The sequence below is a fragment of the Sclerotinia sclerotiorum genome, genomic scaffold (assembly GCF_000146945.2).
Source record: "Sclerotinia sclerotiorum 1980 UF-70 scaffold_6 genomic scaffold, whole genome shotgun sequence".
Classification (NCBI taxonomy): domain Eukaryota; kingdom Fungi; phylum Ascomycota; class Leotiomycetes; order Helotiales; family Sclerotiniaceae; genus Sclerotinia; species Sclerotinia sclerotiorum.
In genome coordinates, this window is record NW_001820830.1 from 48,014 (window position 1) to 64,157 (window position 16,144).

General features: G+C 40.4%; 4 protein-coding genes across 4 annotated transcripts; all 4 read right to left on the reverse strand.

Annotated features, from left to right (window-relative positions):
* Positions 1-1,927: 1,927 nt before the first annotated feature.
* On the reverse strand, positions 1,928-3,602 carry SS1G_04850 (hypothetical protein; the record flags this gene model as incomplete). Its single annotated transcript, XM_001593373.1, has 5 exons — positions 1,928-2,497; positions 2,565-2,856; positions 2,910-3,222; positions 3,317-3,436; positions 3,509-3,602. 5 exons carry the CDS (start codon positions 3,600-3,602, stop codon positions 1,928-1,930), a joined length of 1,389 nt encoding a protein of 462 aa, XP_001593423.1.
* Positions 3,603-5,275: 1,673 nt separating this feature from the next.
* SS1G_04851 (predicted protein) lies at positions 5,276-5,483 on the reverse strand (the record flags this gene model as incomplete). The annotated part of the gene is made up of 2 exons (XM_001593374.1): positions 5,276-5,406; positions 5,456-5,483. 2 exons carry the CDS (start codon positions 5,481-5,483, stop codon positions 5,276-5,278), a joined length of 159 nt encoding a protein of 52 aa, XP_001593424.1.
* A 648-nt stretch (positions 5,484-6,131) lies between these two features.
* On the reverse strand, positions 6,132-7,603 carry SS1G_04852 (hypothetical protein; the record flags this gene model as incomplete). The annotated part of the gene is made up of 3 exons (XM_001593375.1): positions 6,132-6,897; positions 6,951-7,357; positions 7,409-7,603. The coding sequence occupies 3 exons, from the start codon at positions 7,601-7,603 to the stop codon at positions 6,132-6,134; spliced, it is 1,368 nt and encodes a 455-aa protein (XP_001593425.1).
* A 4,539-nt stretch (positions 7,604-12,142) lies between these two features.
* On the reverse strand, positions 12,143-15,533 carry SS1G_04853 (hypothetical protein; the record flags this gene model as incomplete). Its single annotated transcript, XM_001593376.1, has 6 exons — positions 12,143-13,242; positions 13,292-14,750; positions 14,805-14,957; positions 15,019-15,140; positions 15,196-15,280; positions 15,357-15,533. 6 exons carry the CDS (start codon positions 15,531-15,533, stop codon positions 12,143-12,145), a joined length of 3,096 nt encoding a protein of 1,031 aa, XP_001593426.1.
* Positions 15,534-16,144: the final 611 nt, after the last annotated feature.

Here is a 16,144-nt window from a genome sequence, read left to right on the forward strand (position 1 = left end):
GGAAGTAATTCCTGTAATTATACGTTTAGAAAAAAATAGCAAAATAACTCTGTTGATTTCCAGTTTGTTATTTCTCTCGTTTGATTTTTTGAGTGTGCGATCTTGATTGTATAGATTTCATCTAATTAGCTTACCTCTTCTTCCCTTCTCAGTCCTTTATCCCTTTCCCCATCGAACTACATGTCACATTATTCCTAAATCCTAACCATCTTACCATTTCAGTTATTATTCAGAGAACTCATAAAATGCTTATTATCCTCCCTCCTACCAAACTAACTCAGAGATTTAACTCAAATCCCAAGAATATTAAGTGTTACCTTTCATTTAGAATATCATGATCCTTACTATTTCCATCCCACCACAAATTGATATATATTTATACCTATATATAACCACCCACCTAAATCCTTGAAATAATTATAAAAATCCTATCCCTTCCCATCCTATCCCATCCAAAATAATCAATCAATCAATTTCTTCAATTTTATAAAATAATTTCATCTATCCAGATACTATACTATCAATCAATCTCATCTCATCTCACCACAACCCTCAAAACACCCCCATCTCGCTATCCCTTAGTTATACAAAACTACATATATCATCATCATCATCAACAACAATTCACATAAACTTTCCAGCACGCCCACTACTCATTCTAATTCCCCTCTACATATCATACACACACACACACACACCACACATATTATATCATGTCATGCCATGTGATCTAGCTTACCTACCTACCTATCTATCTCGTCTCATCTCTTCCACCCCTTTCATTCCTCTCTTCCTTTCCCCCTCCCTTTCCCTTTCCACCCATCTGTAATCAAGTAAGTCATTAATTGAGTTGATTTATTGATTGGAATGGAATGGAATGGGATAGAATAGAAAAAGAAAGGAGAAGAGAATAGACTTTCTCATCATAATGCAATACTTTTTCTTCGAGGGTACCAGCCAGATACGATACAATATTTCTTTCTTAAAGTTTATTTGAATCGATTTTCAAAAATATTAGAAATATTAGACTTAATAAAATATTGAGTTTAATATATATTTGAATACATTTGAGTGAGGCTAATATATTTGGAGGATATTTGAAAAAGTGATAAAAGGAAATAGAAATGAAGATTTTTCAAATACTTTGTTCAATAGTTCCCAAAAGCTACTATTGATTATTGTATAGGAAAAAATTCGAATATTTGTTTAAATATATAGATTCAATGTTTTTCATTAGATTTAATATTGTATTTGGTAAATGTAGATATTTGAACAAATATATATTGATTGAAATATCATATTCGATTCGATTATATTAGATCTAATATATTGGCCCAAATGTGAAAAAAAAAACGATCCGAACGCGCCCTTGGTTCATGGCTTATGAGAGGCTATGCTCAACATTTCATCATCAGCACTAGTCAAGTTGTCAGTCGTCAAATAGTCAAATAGTCAAATAGTCAAATAGTCAAATAGTCAAATAGTCAAATAGTCAAATAGTCAAATAGTCAAATAGTCAAATAGTCAGATAGTCAGATAGTCAAATAGTCAAACAATCCAAGAACGATATCTTCAAAATCTCATCCTTTACATTCATCCACTCATTCTCTACCACCAACATCTATTCATCTTCTTCATGTGTATATCCTTAGGTAAAATAGTGTATGTGCATAAAGTACAATGCAATACAATAATTCAAAGCCGATAACCCTCTCAAGCTTTCATATCCATCCTATCCATCTTCTTTCTCATCCAGTCCGACTCCTTTCTCATCTCACTACATGAACTTGATGAAAACTACACCCTAACACCATATCCATATTCGTTCAATCCACGTAAGAAGCATTAACATTAGTCCCCCAACTCCATTTCCTAATTTTCCCTTCCCTTCCCTCTTTTCAATCCTAAACCCCTCATCCCCCACAATCTAGAAACTCATCCACGCAAACATCCCCGTCATTCCCAAAAGCACAACTGTAGTAACAATTCCGGCGCCCACTCTATCCCCCGTATTTGGTGGTGAGACCGGATCCAAACTACTCGTACTACCACTTCCTGCCGCAGGATTTCCCACACTTGTTCCTCCCGTACTATTCGTAACCGGAGCTAAAGTTTGCTGAACCAAATTTGCAAATATCACACTCATGGCAGCCATTTGTTGTCCTACTCCAGAGGTTCCATCCCAATCAGTTCCTTTACTCCAACTTAATCCACATGTTCTACCATTGAATGGGCTTGGACCTGAACATTGTTGTGCAGCTGCAATTGCAGATGCCTTTAGATATGGCATAATCTTTTCATAAGTGTAAGGTACCATTTTTGTCGTTGCGGCTAACCAGCGGGTGAGATATGCTTTAAAGGAAAACATATCAGTTGTACATGAAAGCTTTGCTTCGCATGCGATTTCGTAGGCGATGTCACCAGTGGGAAAGAAGTTCCTAAAGGTAGCATTGAGAAGTCCATCAACACGTTCTCTCCAAATGTCTGAGCCATTCGTCTGTTGTATGTTAGTTTACATATCTAGGACAAAAAATTAGAGACGGCCGAGAAGAGAAAGAACATACATAATTGTACATGGTTGCTGCACCAAGTAAATAAACCCCCGAATTATAAGAGAATTGAACCTTATTAATATCCGTACAATTCTTTTCAATGTGAGCACCATCATAAATATTATATTCCTTATCCATGTATCCAACATTTGTGACCCAATTCCATGTTTCTTCAGCATACCGAGCGTATGTTTCGTTGTTTGTATATCTCGCGAGTCTCGCCCCAATATTGAAGAAACATCCATTTGCGATCGAGTTCTTATAATCGTATCCTGTAAGATATGGATACACTTGCCAACGTAAACTATCAATCATTAGTCTTGCACATTATCCAATCTCAAAAAAATAAGAACTTACCCTCCACCACAAGTAGCATTATCAATTCTCACAGCTTGAGTATTGAAAACCGCTTGAGCTAAAGCCAACCAACCAGGTCTCCCAGCAGGAGGATCCGGGAATTTCGATTCCGCTGCACTCATAGCTGTCATTCCCCAAAAACCTTGATCATCATTTCCCATAGACTGTGACCAATTCGCAGGCATCATATCATTATTTGCCCCAGTCTGCCATTGAATCCCCGCCATGGCATCATCATTATAAGATGAATCCCCAGTATAATACCAATAATCGATAAGAGACCCCCACATTGCACCAGATTCCCACCAATAGTCTAGACAACGAATTCTAATCAGTTCGAAATTCCTTCTTGATATCGCATGTGCTTCTGCGCAAGTCCGGAAAGAAAGGAAATATCCTAAACTTACAGCCCCAAGTAGGATTTGGTGGAGGTCCAGGTAAAACTCCAGGTATTCCTCCTGATTGATTTCCCTTATAATATGTCATCATATCGTATGCGATTGTAGCAGCCGCATTCTTTATTGAAGCTATATTGAAAAAAGAGAAGAGGAATTAGTAAATTGAAATCCATGGGCGAAAACCTGTCGATGCACACATACTATCATCATTTATATCTAATTGAATCTCAGCATTAACCGCCAAGGAACCGAATAGAACCGCTGTTGTAGCTGTCAAAGCGAAAGTGGAAAGCATCTTGTCGCAGGTTATGTATTTGTAGAAACTTTGTAATGTTTGTATGTACTGGAGAGCTGATGGTGAAGAGTTCTTGATCCTTAAGAGTTGAAGGATTCACCCAATCTTAGGATGTCTTAAAAAAACCAATCAGTCGAGAAACGAATGGACGTCAAATACTTCTATTTACAATTCTCGTTATGATGATAATACATCAATATAGAGAGTAAGTCATTTGAAGACTTTAGAAGTAAATGACAATAAAGTGAGACGAGAGGTACGAGAGAGTAAAGGAAGAGACGAGGAAGATGAAGAGGGAGAAGGAGAAGATTGGTTGTAAGTGAGAGAGTTTCAAAATCAAGGTCTATTTCACAAATCGGATGATAGATAGATTGTAAGGCTATTGGATAAATTGATTTGAGGATAAATAAAAAGAACAAGGTTCTTGTAGCGCTTTCACTTTCCATTTGCTGTTGAATGGATTTTTAACCTTCCTTATAAGCACAGCCTATCATCCAATTTCATATCACGAAAGTTTCAATACGATGTTGAAAAATGAGTATCTCTAAAATATTACATCACGAAATCATGTATTCATCCTATCAATGGAGGCATCAATGGGGGCAAGCCCCCAAACCCCAATAGCTCGCTGCGCTCGAAGATGTAGGATATAAGATATGAGATTACAACACATTGAAAATATCCTGCTTCCAGGGCAGTGGCTCCCAGAGGGCCAGCGGAGCGTCATTCATCTCATCCATTTTATCATGAAGATAATATGTATAATACCTAGGCGACATACAAAAAAGCTTTTCCAAGCCCATCCACAAACCTCAAGCTTTTTCCAATTGACTCAGCAAAAACCCCAAGCCTTAGCCAAGAAGCCCTGAAAAATTCTTGTGCATGCGCTATCATTTCTTTCGTATCGTCAGGGTCCAGCCCAATCCAGCTCAGCCCACATCAATAAGCTTATCTATATCTATCTATCTAAACATTTTTCAGCGGGTATGAATGATTATCATGGAATTATGGTACCTACATACAATATGATGAAGCTGTGGAGCCCGCGGGGTTAATAATACTCCATCCTATTTATTACTGCGTACGGAGTACAGAGTTATTCAATAAGTATGGTACATATTTCAATGACAATTGATTTCCACCGCATAGTCAGCCCACTGTAAAAAAGACATGTAGTTCATTAACCTAAGCTTCAAGTTAGAAGCTTGAAAGTTTGAAAGTAAACAAACAAAACTACTGTAAGGCTTAAGTAAGGACTTACACCCGTCCTGTCACAACTAACTACTAACTACTAACCATCCGTAAAACGCTAAACTCTTCCCCCTATCATCCAACCAACCAACCATCCATCGCTTGCACATTTAAAAGTACAGTAGTAAGATAACTACCACCGCAAAATCCTCCATTACCCCTCCAATCAATCAGGAAAATCAGTTACTATTTTATATATACTAATAATACCATAGCATACCTAGGTACCTACAATTGATACCTATCTAGGCAAGGCTTGTTACTATCTACAACAATCCATCATTTCATCAACCACACCCGCCCACCTAAAATCTCGACCCTTAACCCTCAAATTATTTCTCCAACCCAACCCACTGACCTATCCTAACCCAACCTAACCTAGGTACCTATCACTCTAAACGCTAACTCCTTCTCCTTCTCCCTCATCCACATCCACATCCACATCCCTCCAACACAAACCCCAACAGAAAAATCTCAACCCAAACCAAACCAATCCATCCCCTTCCTTCACCCTCACCCTCACCCTCCTCACCCTCAATCTCCACAACCAGCCCTACAACTAATTAACCTCCCTCCCCCTTCCCGCCCTCTCTCTTTCCTACCCCTTCCCTCAAGCCAAGCCAAGCCCATCTCAATGCACCTAGGTATAATATATATATATATATTCCACTTCCCTCTCCCCACTTCCCGCTTCCCGCTTCCCACCTCCCGCTTCCCGTCTGGAATGGAAAGAAATGGAAGGAAGATCTACATCTATACACGTTTCATCATTCCAGTTCGAATGTGGAGGACATGTTAGATTATGACATTTGATTCATTGTTGGAGTTATGGCATGGCTTTGTCTGACGTAGAATCTATCCCACGTGTCAAGAGCATGAATCTTTATTAATATAAAATTGATTAAATAAAGGAGTGATATAGAACTCCACATCTCTAAACCGAGAATCTTCATCCATCTAATGACCTTACATCCTAAAAGCTATCACAAACGGAAAAAGCACACAAGCACCATAATATTCCTCAAACCCTAAGTTCAATAATTTTCAATTCTTTGTTAAAAGGAGTGTCTCATAGTCTAATTTAAAAATAATCCACTCAATGTCATGTTTGTTTAATGTAAAAACTCCATCTATCGCGTCATTGTGGTATTAATCCACCACCAAAAAAAAAACATGTCGCAAGGTAAAAGCAAAAGCCAAACAACCATAATTCTCCCATTTTAATGCTACCCATTTAATGCAAACCACTCATTCTTCCCATAAACACAACTATTTCATTTACAAAGCAGCTGCAACGGCAAAGACGGCTCCAAGAGCTAGAGCAACAGATCCTGTAAGGGATGCTGCACCACCGGTGGATGAGGATGGAGAAGAAGAGGATCCCGATGATCCTGAGCTGGATCCGGATCCAGACGATCCCGAGGTGGAGGTTCCTGTAGCACTTGAGCCCGATGCAGATCTGAGAGTAGAAGCAGTGTAAGTACCATTACTCGATCCACCAGATGAAGAACCGGCTGAACCTGTTCCAGTTGGGGCAGCAGCACCAGAGACAGCAGAAGAAGAGATACCGGCTCCCATACCAGAAGGAGAGAGGCCACTGCCGGTGGAAGCGACGGATCCTCCAGTGGCGGCAGATGCGAGAGATGATGCAAGAGCGCTGGTAGGCTTGGAAGATGCAGATGCAGTAGATGAGCTGCTTGATGTGGTGTTGGAACAGCTGAGATCGAACAATGGAGTGGTGCTCAAAGTGCTACCAACGATACCGAAAGAGGGAGTGACGGAGCCAGCAGCATTTTGATCTTGAAGAGTGTACCAGTACATGTTGATCTTTCCAAAGTTAGGGCATCCAACATCATCCCAGTATGTCTTGGCGTTAGCAGCACTTGGAATACCATCACCAGCAGTAGCACCAGTGACCGGCCATCCAGTCTCAGTAACCCAAACGGTCTTTCCGGTAGCAGATTGTGTAGCGGCCAATGCGGCATTGAAGAGAGACTTTCCTTCACTGACTCCATTTGCCTCGCTATCTTGGAAGTATGGGTAACTGTGGATGATTTGTTAGTCATATCAAGAGCAATAAAGAGATAGGAAACCTACGCATCCATTCCAACCCAGTCAAGAGCCTCGGCAACAGCGTTGTTGGATCCGTTGACCCAAGCAGTCCAAGTATCAACATGTCCGATGGAAGCACCGCTCAAAGCAGTACCAGAAATTGCATCTCTGACTTGCTTGATGTAGTCGACAAGGTCGGCAGGGTTGGCACCATATCCAGCCTTGGCAGCGATACCAGTTGGGGAGTTTCTGTATAAATCCTCGGATCCTACAGAGATACCAACGACACGGCTTGTGAATGCGGAACCGTATTGTGTGATGGCTGTCTTGAGAGCGTTGACCTCAGCGGCAAATCCGGCAGCTCCACCCGATGCCCATAAACCAAGGAGAAGAGTTGTATCTGAGGCAATAGCGGCTGGGATAGCTGAAGTTGGACCAGTGGTAGAACCTTGCTGTACAAATTGTCAGTGTCGAGAAGGCCAAGAGAGACTCTGCAAACTTACGAGCATGGTGTATAATCTGGCACTGGTGAAACCCGAGGTACCAACCAAAGAGTTGGCAGCCTCGAAAGCAGCTTGGAAATCCGACTGAACTCTGTAAGAACCATCTGCGTTTGTTGCACCATAATTGAAACCTTGGTGAACAGCAGATGCAGTTGAAAGCGAAGCCACAATGGCGAAGAGAGTCTTTGAGAGCATGATGGTTATTATTGTATTGTTGTTTTTGTCGTTGATATGTTAATCAGCAAATGGATGATGCTTTGGTAAATTGATTGATGAATTCCACAATTAAGAGAGGATAAATCGAAAATTGATGGATTATGATGAGTGAGTGAATAGAAGAAGTCGAAAGTCGATGAGCTCAAGAAAAGATGGAATCGAGTCGATGGTCGTAGTATGATATTAAAAGAAGGAACGATTTTAGATAAATCTTGATAGAGGAGGAGCGACTTGAAATTATCTAGGTTGGTATAGAAAGATCAAAGTCTGGTGGTAGTGGCAAAAGAGTGTTGGGTGGCCTTGAAGAAAGAGGAAAGGGAAGGAAGAGAAGGTCTGGAATGGGAAGAAGAGAAAAGCTTCCAAGGCTCAATTACATAGGTATTATTTATTTATTGGGGGCGACTACCTGGTAAGGAAAAACTGGGGGGTTTTGAATTCTAGGATTGAGTAGCAGTAGCATTGATTGGATGGATCAACTAGGGTTAACTAGGGTTAACTAGGGTTAACTAGTAGGTGGGTAGGATATACTCCGTACTCCGTAGTAAGAAGAAACAAGGGGAACACTATGAGGTTCGAGGTTTCTACCACCTTACCACCTCATTACCATCTTAACCATGTTGGACACTCTGGATTCGACGAACCATAGAAGTCGACCGATGGCTTACCAGGATAGACAGCGCCACTTTTCTTCTTCGTTAGATCCACTCTCTCCTTCAATTCTCCAACCAAATTTCCCTCTCCAGGGTATTGACCCTTTCTTTACCTTTTCTTTGTCTCCTTCAAGTCGTGATGAATGGAAAAAGTAATCCAGAGTAAACACGATGCCAAGTAAAGAGATTATTCTGGGGATTTCTTGGAATTTCTGGGGCAAAAATGTATTACCTTGTACCAATATCAACCATCACTGAAAATAAAAAAGGGGAAACACGGTAGGAAATAATAATTTATGGGCCAACCAAAGATCATGATGGCTTTTGCATTTTGGGACCTGCATTAGTTTTTCTGGTCGCTTGCGTATGCATGATGCGTGTGATTGGATTGGGTACAGAGTCGAGACATTTTGATGCTGGCCATAATGGGCCCTGATGATCATGTTCGTGTTCTGGTGTTTGTCAATAAAGTGAGTGAGTGCATCGCCTTCGTACAATTCTGTCATTGCTTCATAATTTATCCAATCGTGTGTTTTATGTTACATCTCTACATATATACTAGGTAGGTAGGTAGGTGACTTATATTTATCTATATTCTCGTATACCGAGTACTCCGTAGAATATATCACAATGGGAGAATGACACCAGAGCGAAAACTACCTAGTATCATGAACAAACAAACGTCTGCATCAATAAGATCATTCGGTACCAGCCTTGACTCGCCGGGCTGAACCTTTTCATCTGTCCAAGATGCGATAACTTGTACCTAGCTAGTAGATACTAGATAGTAGCTACTAGGTACCTAGTAACTAGTATCACTCAAGCTTTTCTTGGTAGAAACGCAGGAACAATTTCTGATCATCCGAACGTTCAATCAAAAATCAATCAAAATCTATTGGAATCATCTAACCTTTTCTAGCACAAGACGCATTGATTTCTCCCCATTTGATTCATTATTCGTTCAATAGGTATTTTTCCATGATTCTATTTTTATTCCGATGATTTTCCTTCCGTTTGAACTTTTGAACGTCCTCATTTCGGTAAAGGAAGAAAAGAGCTAATGAATCGTTCTCGAACCTAGAAATGTCTTGTGTTAATCTTTGATTTGTCTAGGGCGGAAAAATCATTTTCATTTCAAAAGATGAGAGGATTCTAGAATTTTATAAGGAAAGTCGCTTTTACTATCATGTCAAATACAACGATATAAAGAGGCTATGAAACCTTCTCATTTCATCCTCCGTATTCCAATTTCCTATCCCAATCCAATTATCTATTATAAGAGTTCATTTCTTCACATTTAATAGTCTTGAAAAAGTTCAACGAATCAAGGCCGAGACCCCTTTTGAGTTGTTCATACGGTTTATATTCATCCATTCATTATTCCTCCATTATTCGTGGCCCAATGTTTAGCAGGTTCTAGCCCGGTATCTTCGTCAAGGAACGGCCTGGATGGCACCCCTGAAAGCTAATGCTCAGATGGATCAGAGAGTTATGAACAGCACAAAAAGTTTCAATACAGGTACGGACCACTTCTTACATGGATAAGTTGATTACGACGACATCAATAGTTTGATCAGTAATATCCAAACTATATTACGAGATGATTTATTTCAGGGTAATTCATGATCAAATTGTGGTTTTCTACCATAAGTGGAATCAGACTATTAGACTTCAATTGGATATCATGCTTCCTCGACGGAAATTTACTTGGGGATTCTCCGACCCCGGAGCCACTAGGAGCTGCCTGACACGGTAAAAGTCTTTAAAAGCCTTTTCCCGCAAAAATGGTCTTACACCTAAGAAGCTTTGATAGGTCTAACATCAGACCTTACGCACTCGTGAAGTCACCATTTCTTTCGTGAAAGGAAGCATATCCTATTGATTGACTGCAGCACACTCGAATCATTATCGGCGACTTTACCTAAGGTCATTGAAGCAGCCGTATACTGGAATACTTGACTGCAAATCACCTTAGCATTTATTTGCCTTTGAATTTGAGTATCGTTCAAGTATCATCGCTTCTCATGTGTTGATAGTGGCTGACTCACTCCATATTACCGCATGGCGGAATGTTACCCAACGTCAATGTACTGCATCTCTTGGCTGTTTTCTCTTCTTTTTTCTCTCTCTCTCTTTCAATCTGGTGGCTGCTGCTTTGACACTTGAGCCATTGTTTGGCTGAGAACCTCCCAAGATAAACTACATAGCGGTGGCGAAAGCTTCTGCTTATTACAAGCATTTCATCACGTTGGGACCTCAAATGTCGAGTCTTTTTATCTTCAAAACATCCATTTTTTAATATCCGCTCAATGACTTGAAGTTTAGACTTGAAGAGGCGCACAACAATTCTCAAAAGCTTCTGCTCATGGTATAAATGAATACATGTACACGTGACGCATACCTTCGAAAGTCATCGATTGAGTAAATCCTCTTAACAAGATATCTATCACATCCACGGCAATTCGTGTTCCTCGAGTTTCCCTTTCTCTGTTCAGCGCAACCTTATGCCTTCTCACTATATTCATTTGCCACAATATTGCACATAACACCGGAAGTCCCGGGAAAATACGATGTGCAACAAAACATCTATCACATCTTTGATTCAGTTGGTGTCTCTCTTTCTATTTAGTCCGATTTGTTTTCGAGGGGTCCGGAGATGAATAGGCAACAACTGGTCCTGGAGACAAAGAAATATTGAATTTTGCCACAATTTTTGAAATCTGCAAAGGGAAGTCTCGGGTGAGATATGAAACCGATTTTCGCTCTGCTAATGATTGATCTTGTCTTGCCATAATCTCAATCGATGGGGACTTTCGGAGGTGAGACGTGCAACAAAAGTCTTGATGACTGTGGCGACATGATGAACTGGATCGGACCGGGTAGGATGGGATGTATACATGTCTACTTCCGTTAAACGGCCAGAGGAGAATTCGGAGGTGAGATATATAAGAAATACTACTCTGGAGTATCGGGGTGAGACGTGCAACAAAGTCTTTCTCGTAGGCAGGGGATGGGATTAGATTGCATGTATACATGCATACTACCGTCAGAAAGCCAAAGAAAGTTTCAAGGATAAGATATATATAAGGAATACCCTCTTGAAACAATCCTGTATTCAATGCCGCGGGGAGTATTTGGTAAGATATACAACAAGTTCCCTACTAAAAAAATAAACAAATAAATATAAAATCTTACTACATCTTTTATTTCTTATAAACATTCTTAATAGAATAGATGAGATATGTAACAAAGCATCTTCTATTACTATAAATTATATCAAATTCGTTATAAAGTCGTCAATAAATTCAAATTCAAATTTTTAATATAAAAGAATGACCTGAAAGAAAGATAGACTTGTAATATAATATAATATCACAGTATAAAACATCTATAACAGTAATAGTAACAGTAACAATAACAGCAATAAAATACAAAAATTATAACTACAAATTTCCCCTCCCAATTACCTTTTCCCCCCTGGTGCCCTTCCCTTCCTTCACTCCATCTTCACTCCAATCTTATACTTTATGTCTTTTTCACCACGCCCTGAAAGACATCTTTATAAGATATTTATCTATTTATTTATTTTTATATCTCCCTCTCGAGACCATTCCTAATCCTCATCCACAGCCACATCCTCATCAATAAAAAAATTCTTTCATTCAATTTTAAACGCCATATTCATAGGCAGAAAAATAAAAGATAAAAATTACAATGAAGAATCCGAAATCTCATATCATTTCATCTCATCCCTCCGATACCTGCTATGCAGATCATACCAATCCATTACCCGTCCGCTGTCACAATTTTCCTCTATTTCCCTAATGCCTAACCCTTTGCATCCGATAGTCTGCTTAAAGTTACTCGCTTAATGCTTTCTCTTTTTCTTGGGCGCTTCTTCTTCATCCTCCAATCCACTTTCCATATCCTTTCTCTTAGCCTTCTTCTCCAATTCATCCCAATCTTCACCTTCACTTTCTCCCTCACTATCCTCTTCTCCTTCGTCATCACTTGCATTACTATCGAAATCGCTATCTTCTTCCGAGCTTTCTTCACTCGCAGCCATTTCGCTATCACTAATCTCAAATGCTGACTCCTCATCTTCTTCATCGCCGCCTTCATCATCAGATTCGGTTGCCAAGAAAGCCCATCCACCGTCGGCAAAGAATCCATGTGGATCTGCTGTTACCGTCTTCATAATGGTTGGCCAATTTAAGTTAAGAGGTCCTTCGGAAAATGGAATATTAACGGAATCTAACCATTCCTTAACATTTTCGATTGATTCCATAGGAATGGTATTGATATGGTAAGGAGCACGATGGAAATCCTTGAAGACAAATACCATATCAAAGTTCTTAAGTCCGAATTGAACACGTTCAAGATGAGCGATTTCAATATCCTCAAGAGTGATGACCATGAAAGGTGGTTCGGTGAGTTGAACCAAACAGTCTGTCGAGGGTTGACAGAAAACGCTTGATCTAAATGGCACACCATTGAAACCTAGTTCACGGAAAGGTACGTCAACATCGACGTTCTCATTCTTACCAGCGTCGGCAATCTTTTCCGCAAATGCTTTAAATTGACGATCGAGGTCAGCGCGACGTCTTCGTTCTTCTTGTTCTGCTTCAAATTCTTCCTCATCACCATATCTATACTTTCGCTTCCGGTTTCCAGTCTCATCAAACTGAATGTCAGTAGCTTCGCGATAGAATTGAACATCCTTGGTCTTTTTCTTGCCAATCAAAATTGGATCCTTAAGATGTACATGAATGATAACTATCAATTCATGATCACAAGGTTGGAAGAAAAGATGTTTGACATTACTGAAGAGGATGTCGACTCGGTGTTGAAGATTTAGGGGGGATTGATATCGAAGGCCATTTTGATGAATTTCGACCTTTCCTGGTACACGTTTACCATCCATAGCTGGACGAATGAAGACATTATCCATAACAATTGGTCGGCGATCTGTATGTGTTAGTAATGAAATAAAACAGGTGCGATGTTGCAAACTTACTTCGGATCTCAACCAGTTTGTCCTGTTCAACAACATCTTCCATATCCTTTTTCTCTTGTTCACGCTTAACAGCATCTTTCTTCATGTTACCAATTTGATTGGCAATTTCTTGAAATCTATCTCCATCATGAGATCTGAATGTCAAACTTCTAACAAAGTGCGCTGAAGCATCCTCGAAAGGTTGATCATCCTTTCTCCCAACACCTTGACCAGGAGACAAGAAGTTGATTCGAAGGTATGAGAATTCACCTTCGTCACTCTTGCTTGCATTCTTGATAGTTTGAATGTGGAACGGTACCGGGCGGCCCATAATAGGCAAGACAATTGTTGAGTTCTTCGCGTCCATGACAATGGCGAGATCCCGGATCTTGGGAGGGAATTGATTCTCGCGCTTGTAAGATTCAAATCTCTTGAATTTCTTAACGGCGACACCGTTTTGGTCACCAGTAGCTTCAGCGAACCTTGCAAGACCCTCTAAATGTTTCCTCCTCGCGAGCTCTTTTTGATGCTCACGGCGTCTGGCTTCAGCACCCTCATCAACCTGAGTTGTCCGCTCAGCCCGTAGTTTTGTCTTGGTGATGTTTTTGGTTGCAACAGCCCCAACGCTCGAATCCTTCTTTGCCTTGCTGACTTTAGGCTCTGGTGCAGGCTCATCTTCTTCATCCTTGAAAAAGAATGAGGTCGCATCGAGTTCCGAGGGTGCATCGCCAGTAAAAATAACTGGTTCCGCTTGAGTCACACGAACAGTATCCGATAATACTAAAGAGTAAATTTTGCTCTTCTTATCTTGAGGATCCTTGTTCTCAATGTCATTGAATCCAGTAGTGACGCAGAGGGTCATTCCGTCCTTCAGGATACGATTGCTCTTGGCATTAAGAAGTAGGGTGGGGTCTCGCGTTTCGATACCAATACCAGCTCCAACATTCTTTGAGAAATGCTTCTCCAACTCAGGCTTCTTCGTTCTGATGAGAGCTAAAGCCTTGGCGTAAATATCCTTGACATGGGCACCATCGCGAATTTCCTTCATGACAAGATTGTGAACCTGTAATAGAAACTTGTAGTTGCTCTCCTGGGATCTATTTGGGTCGACAAGATAAGTTCGGCCAATCAAGGAACAGTAAGTCTTGTATCGGAGACCCATAGAACAAATGATCACACCAGCATGTAACAACTCATCATCGACCTGGGCACTCATCTTCAAGTCGTACTTTCCACCACTCTGAATGATAGGGCCATGTGTCCAGTCCAATTGTGAGGAATCGAAGTCGCTGGGCATTTTTTGTTTGTTAGGAAGTTCGACGGAAGTCCAAAATCTGGCGTCGTCCAACTTGCCATCCACTTTATTGGCCAAGGCGCTGTGCTTGACCTTTTTCTCCTCATCTAGAATACCTGACATTTCCTCGACGAAATATGGGTTCATCAGTGCAGTACATGCTTTTGATGAATTTCGCATAGCGCGCTGCAGAAATGTATCAGCATCAACCAGTTCTTCAACCTCAGTATAGTGCCTTACCAGTTCATTCTCATCTTTCACTGCCAAAGCTGCAGAAGATAAAGCCGGCGCAATATCTACTTCTTCCACATCCTTTAGCTCGGAATAGGCTTTTTTCCACTCATCGATAAAAGGCCCATTGGATGTATCTTTTGGTAAAATTCCAACTTTTTTCTGTAAATAAATATTTGTTAGACTACTCCCATTGAGGAGAATAGCAATATTCATAACTCACCCCCGATGACTTGATGACATCTGTAATCTTTGTGAAGAGCTTCTCGTTGGCTGCCGCATCTTTGCCTCTGACCAAGACTTCGAGTGGGATCTTTCCACCTTTCAGAGGTTCCAAATGTTTCGCTATACCAATATTAGCTTCCAAGCTCTGGCGCATATGATTTAACTATCCACCAACCTTTCTTTGCCGTCGTCACAATGTATAGAGTATCAACTGTGAAAAGGAATAGCGTTGCTGGAAACTCGTAGCCTAATAACCAAAACTATTTCTTCATCAGCATTCAAACCCCCGCCCATTGTACTTCCTTGCAAAGTCACTCGTAGTTAATGCAAACTTACATGAATCGCATTATTCTTCTGAAAGCTTGCCACATCCTCAGTCTTGCCCATCAACACCAAGATACTATTTGCGCCATTGAAAACCGCGTCGCCTCCTCTCTTATCAGCTTTCCAAGCCGATATAAAATGCGATAATCGTTCCTGAAATAAATTCTTATCGATTCTAATATCCACCATGATGATTTTGAATATCTATTGATGGGAGAGAATTGAGGTGGGATTTTGTTGAAGAAGAAGCAAAAGGATATCAAAGAGGACGACGCGGTGGTTCAAAAACTCGCGTTGATTGAAATTGATAAATTGCACTTTGGGTCTTTGTGAGTTGATAGAATTAGCGTCTAACTGAGCTTCGATAACGGATTCAAACACCAACTTCCTTTTTCAGCCTTGTAATCTTGTAACAAGGCTGCAGTGAAACAAGGCAGAATGCAAGACCAAGCCGCCTTCCATTCAGCCTTACAGCGATGATAATCTGAGCTGTCTTATTGCCACCTCCATTTTAGTCGAATTAAGTTCGGCGTAGTGTAATATATGTTTTTTTCATCGATGAACCTTAGCTTCCTACCATTCAATTCACTATTCGAGTTTTATGAGAGCATATATGCGTACATTATTGAGTACAATTAGGCATTACAAGTCCTATATATCAATAATCTATGTACAAGAAAATTTATTACCACGTCTATTGTACGAACCGCCCAGTCTTGGAATCTACTGTATTGAGGATCCCAACCATCCTTCTGGACAGAAGAGTCCGAAGTCATCCGTTTTGACAAATATGGTATATA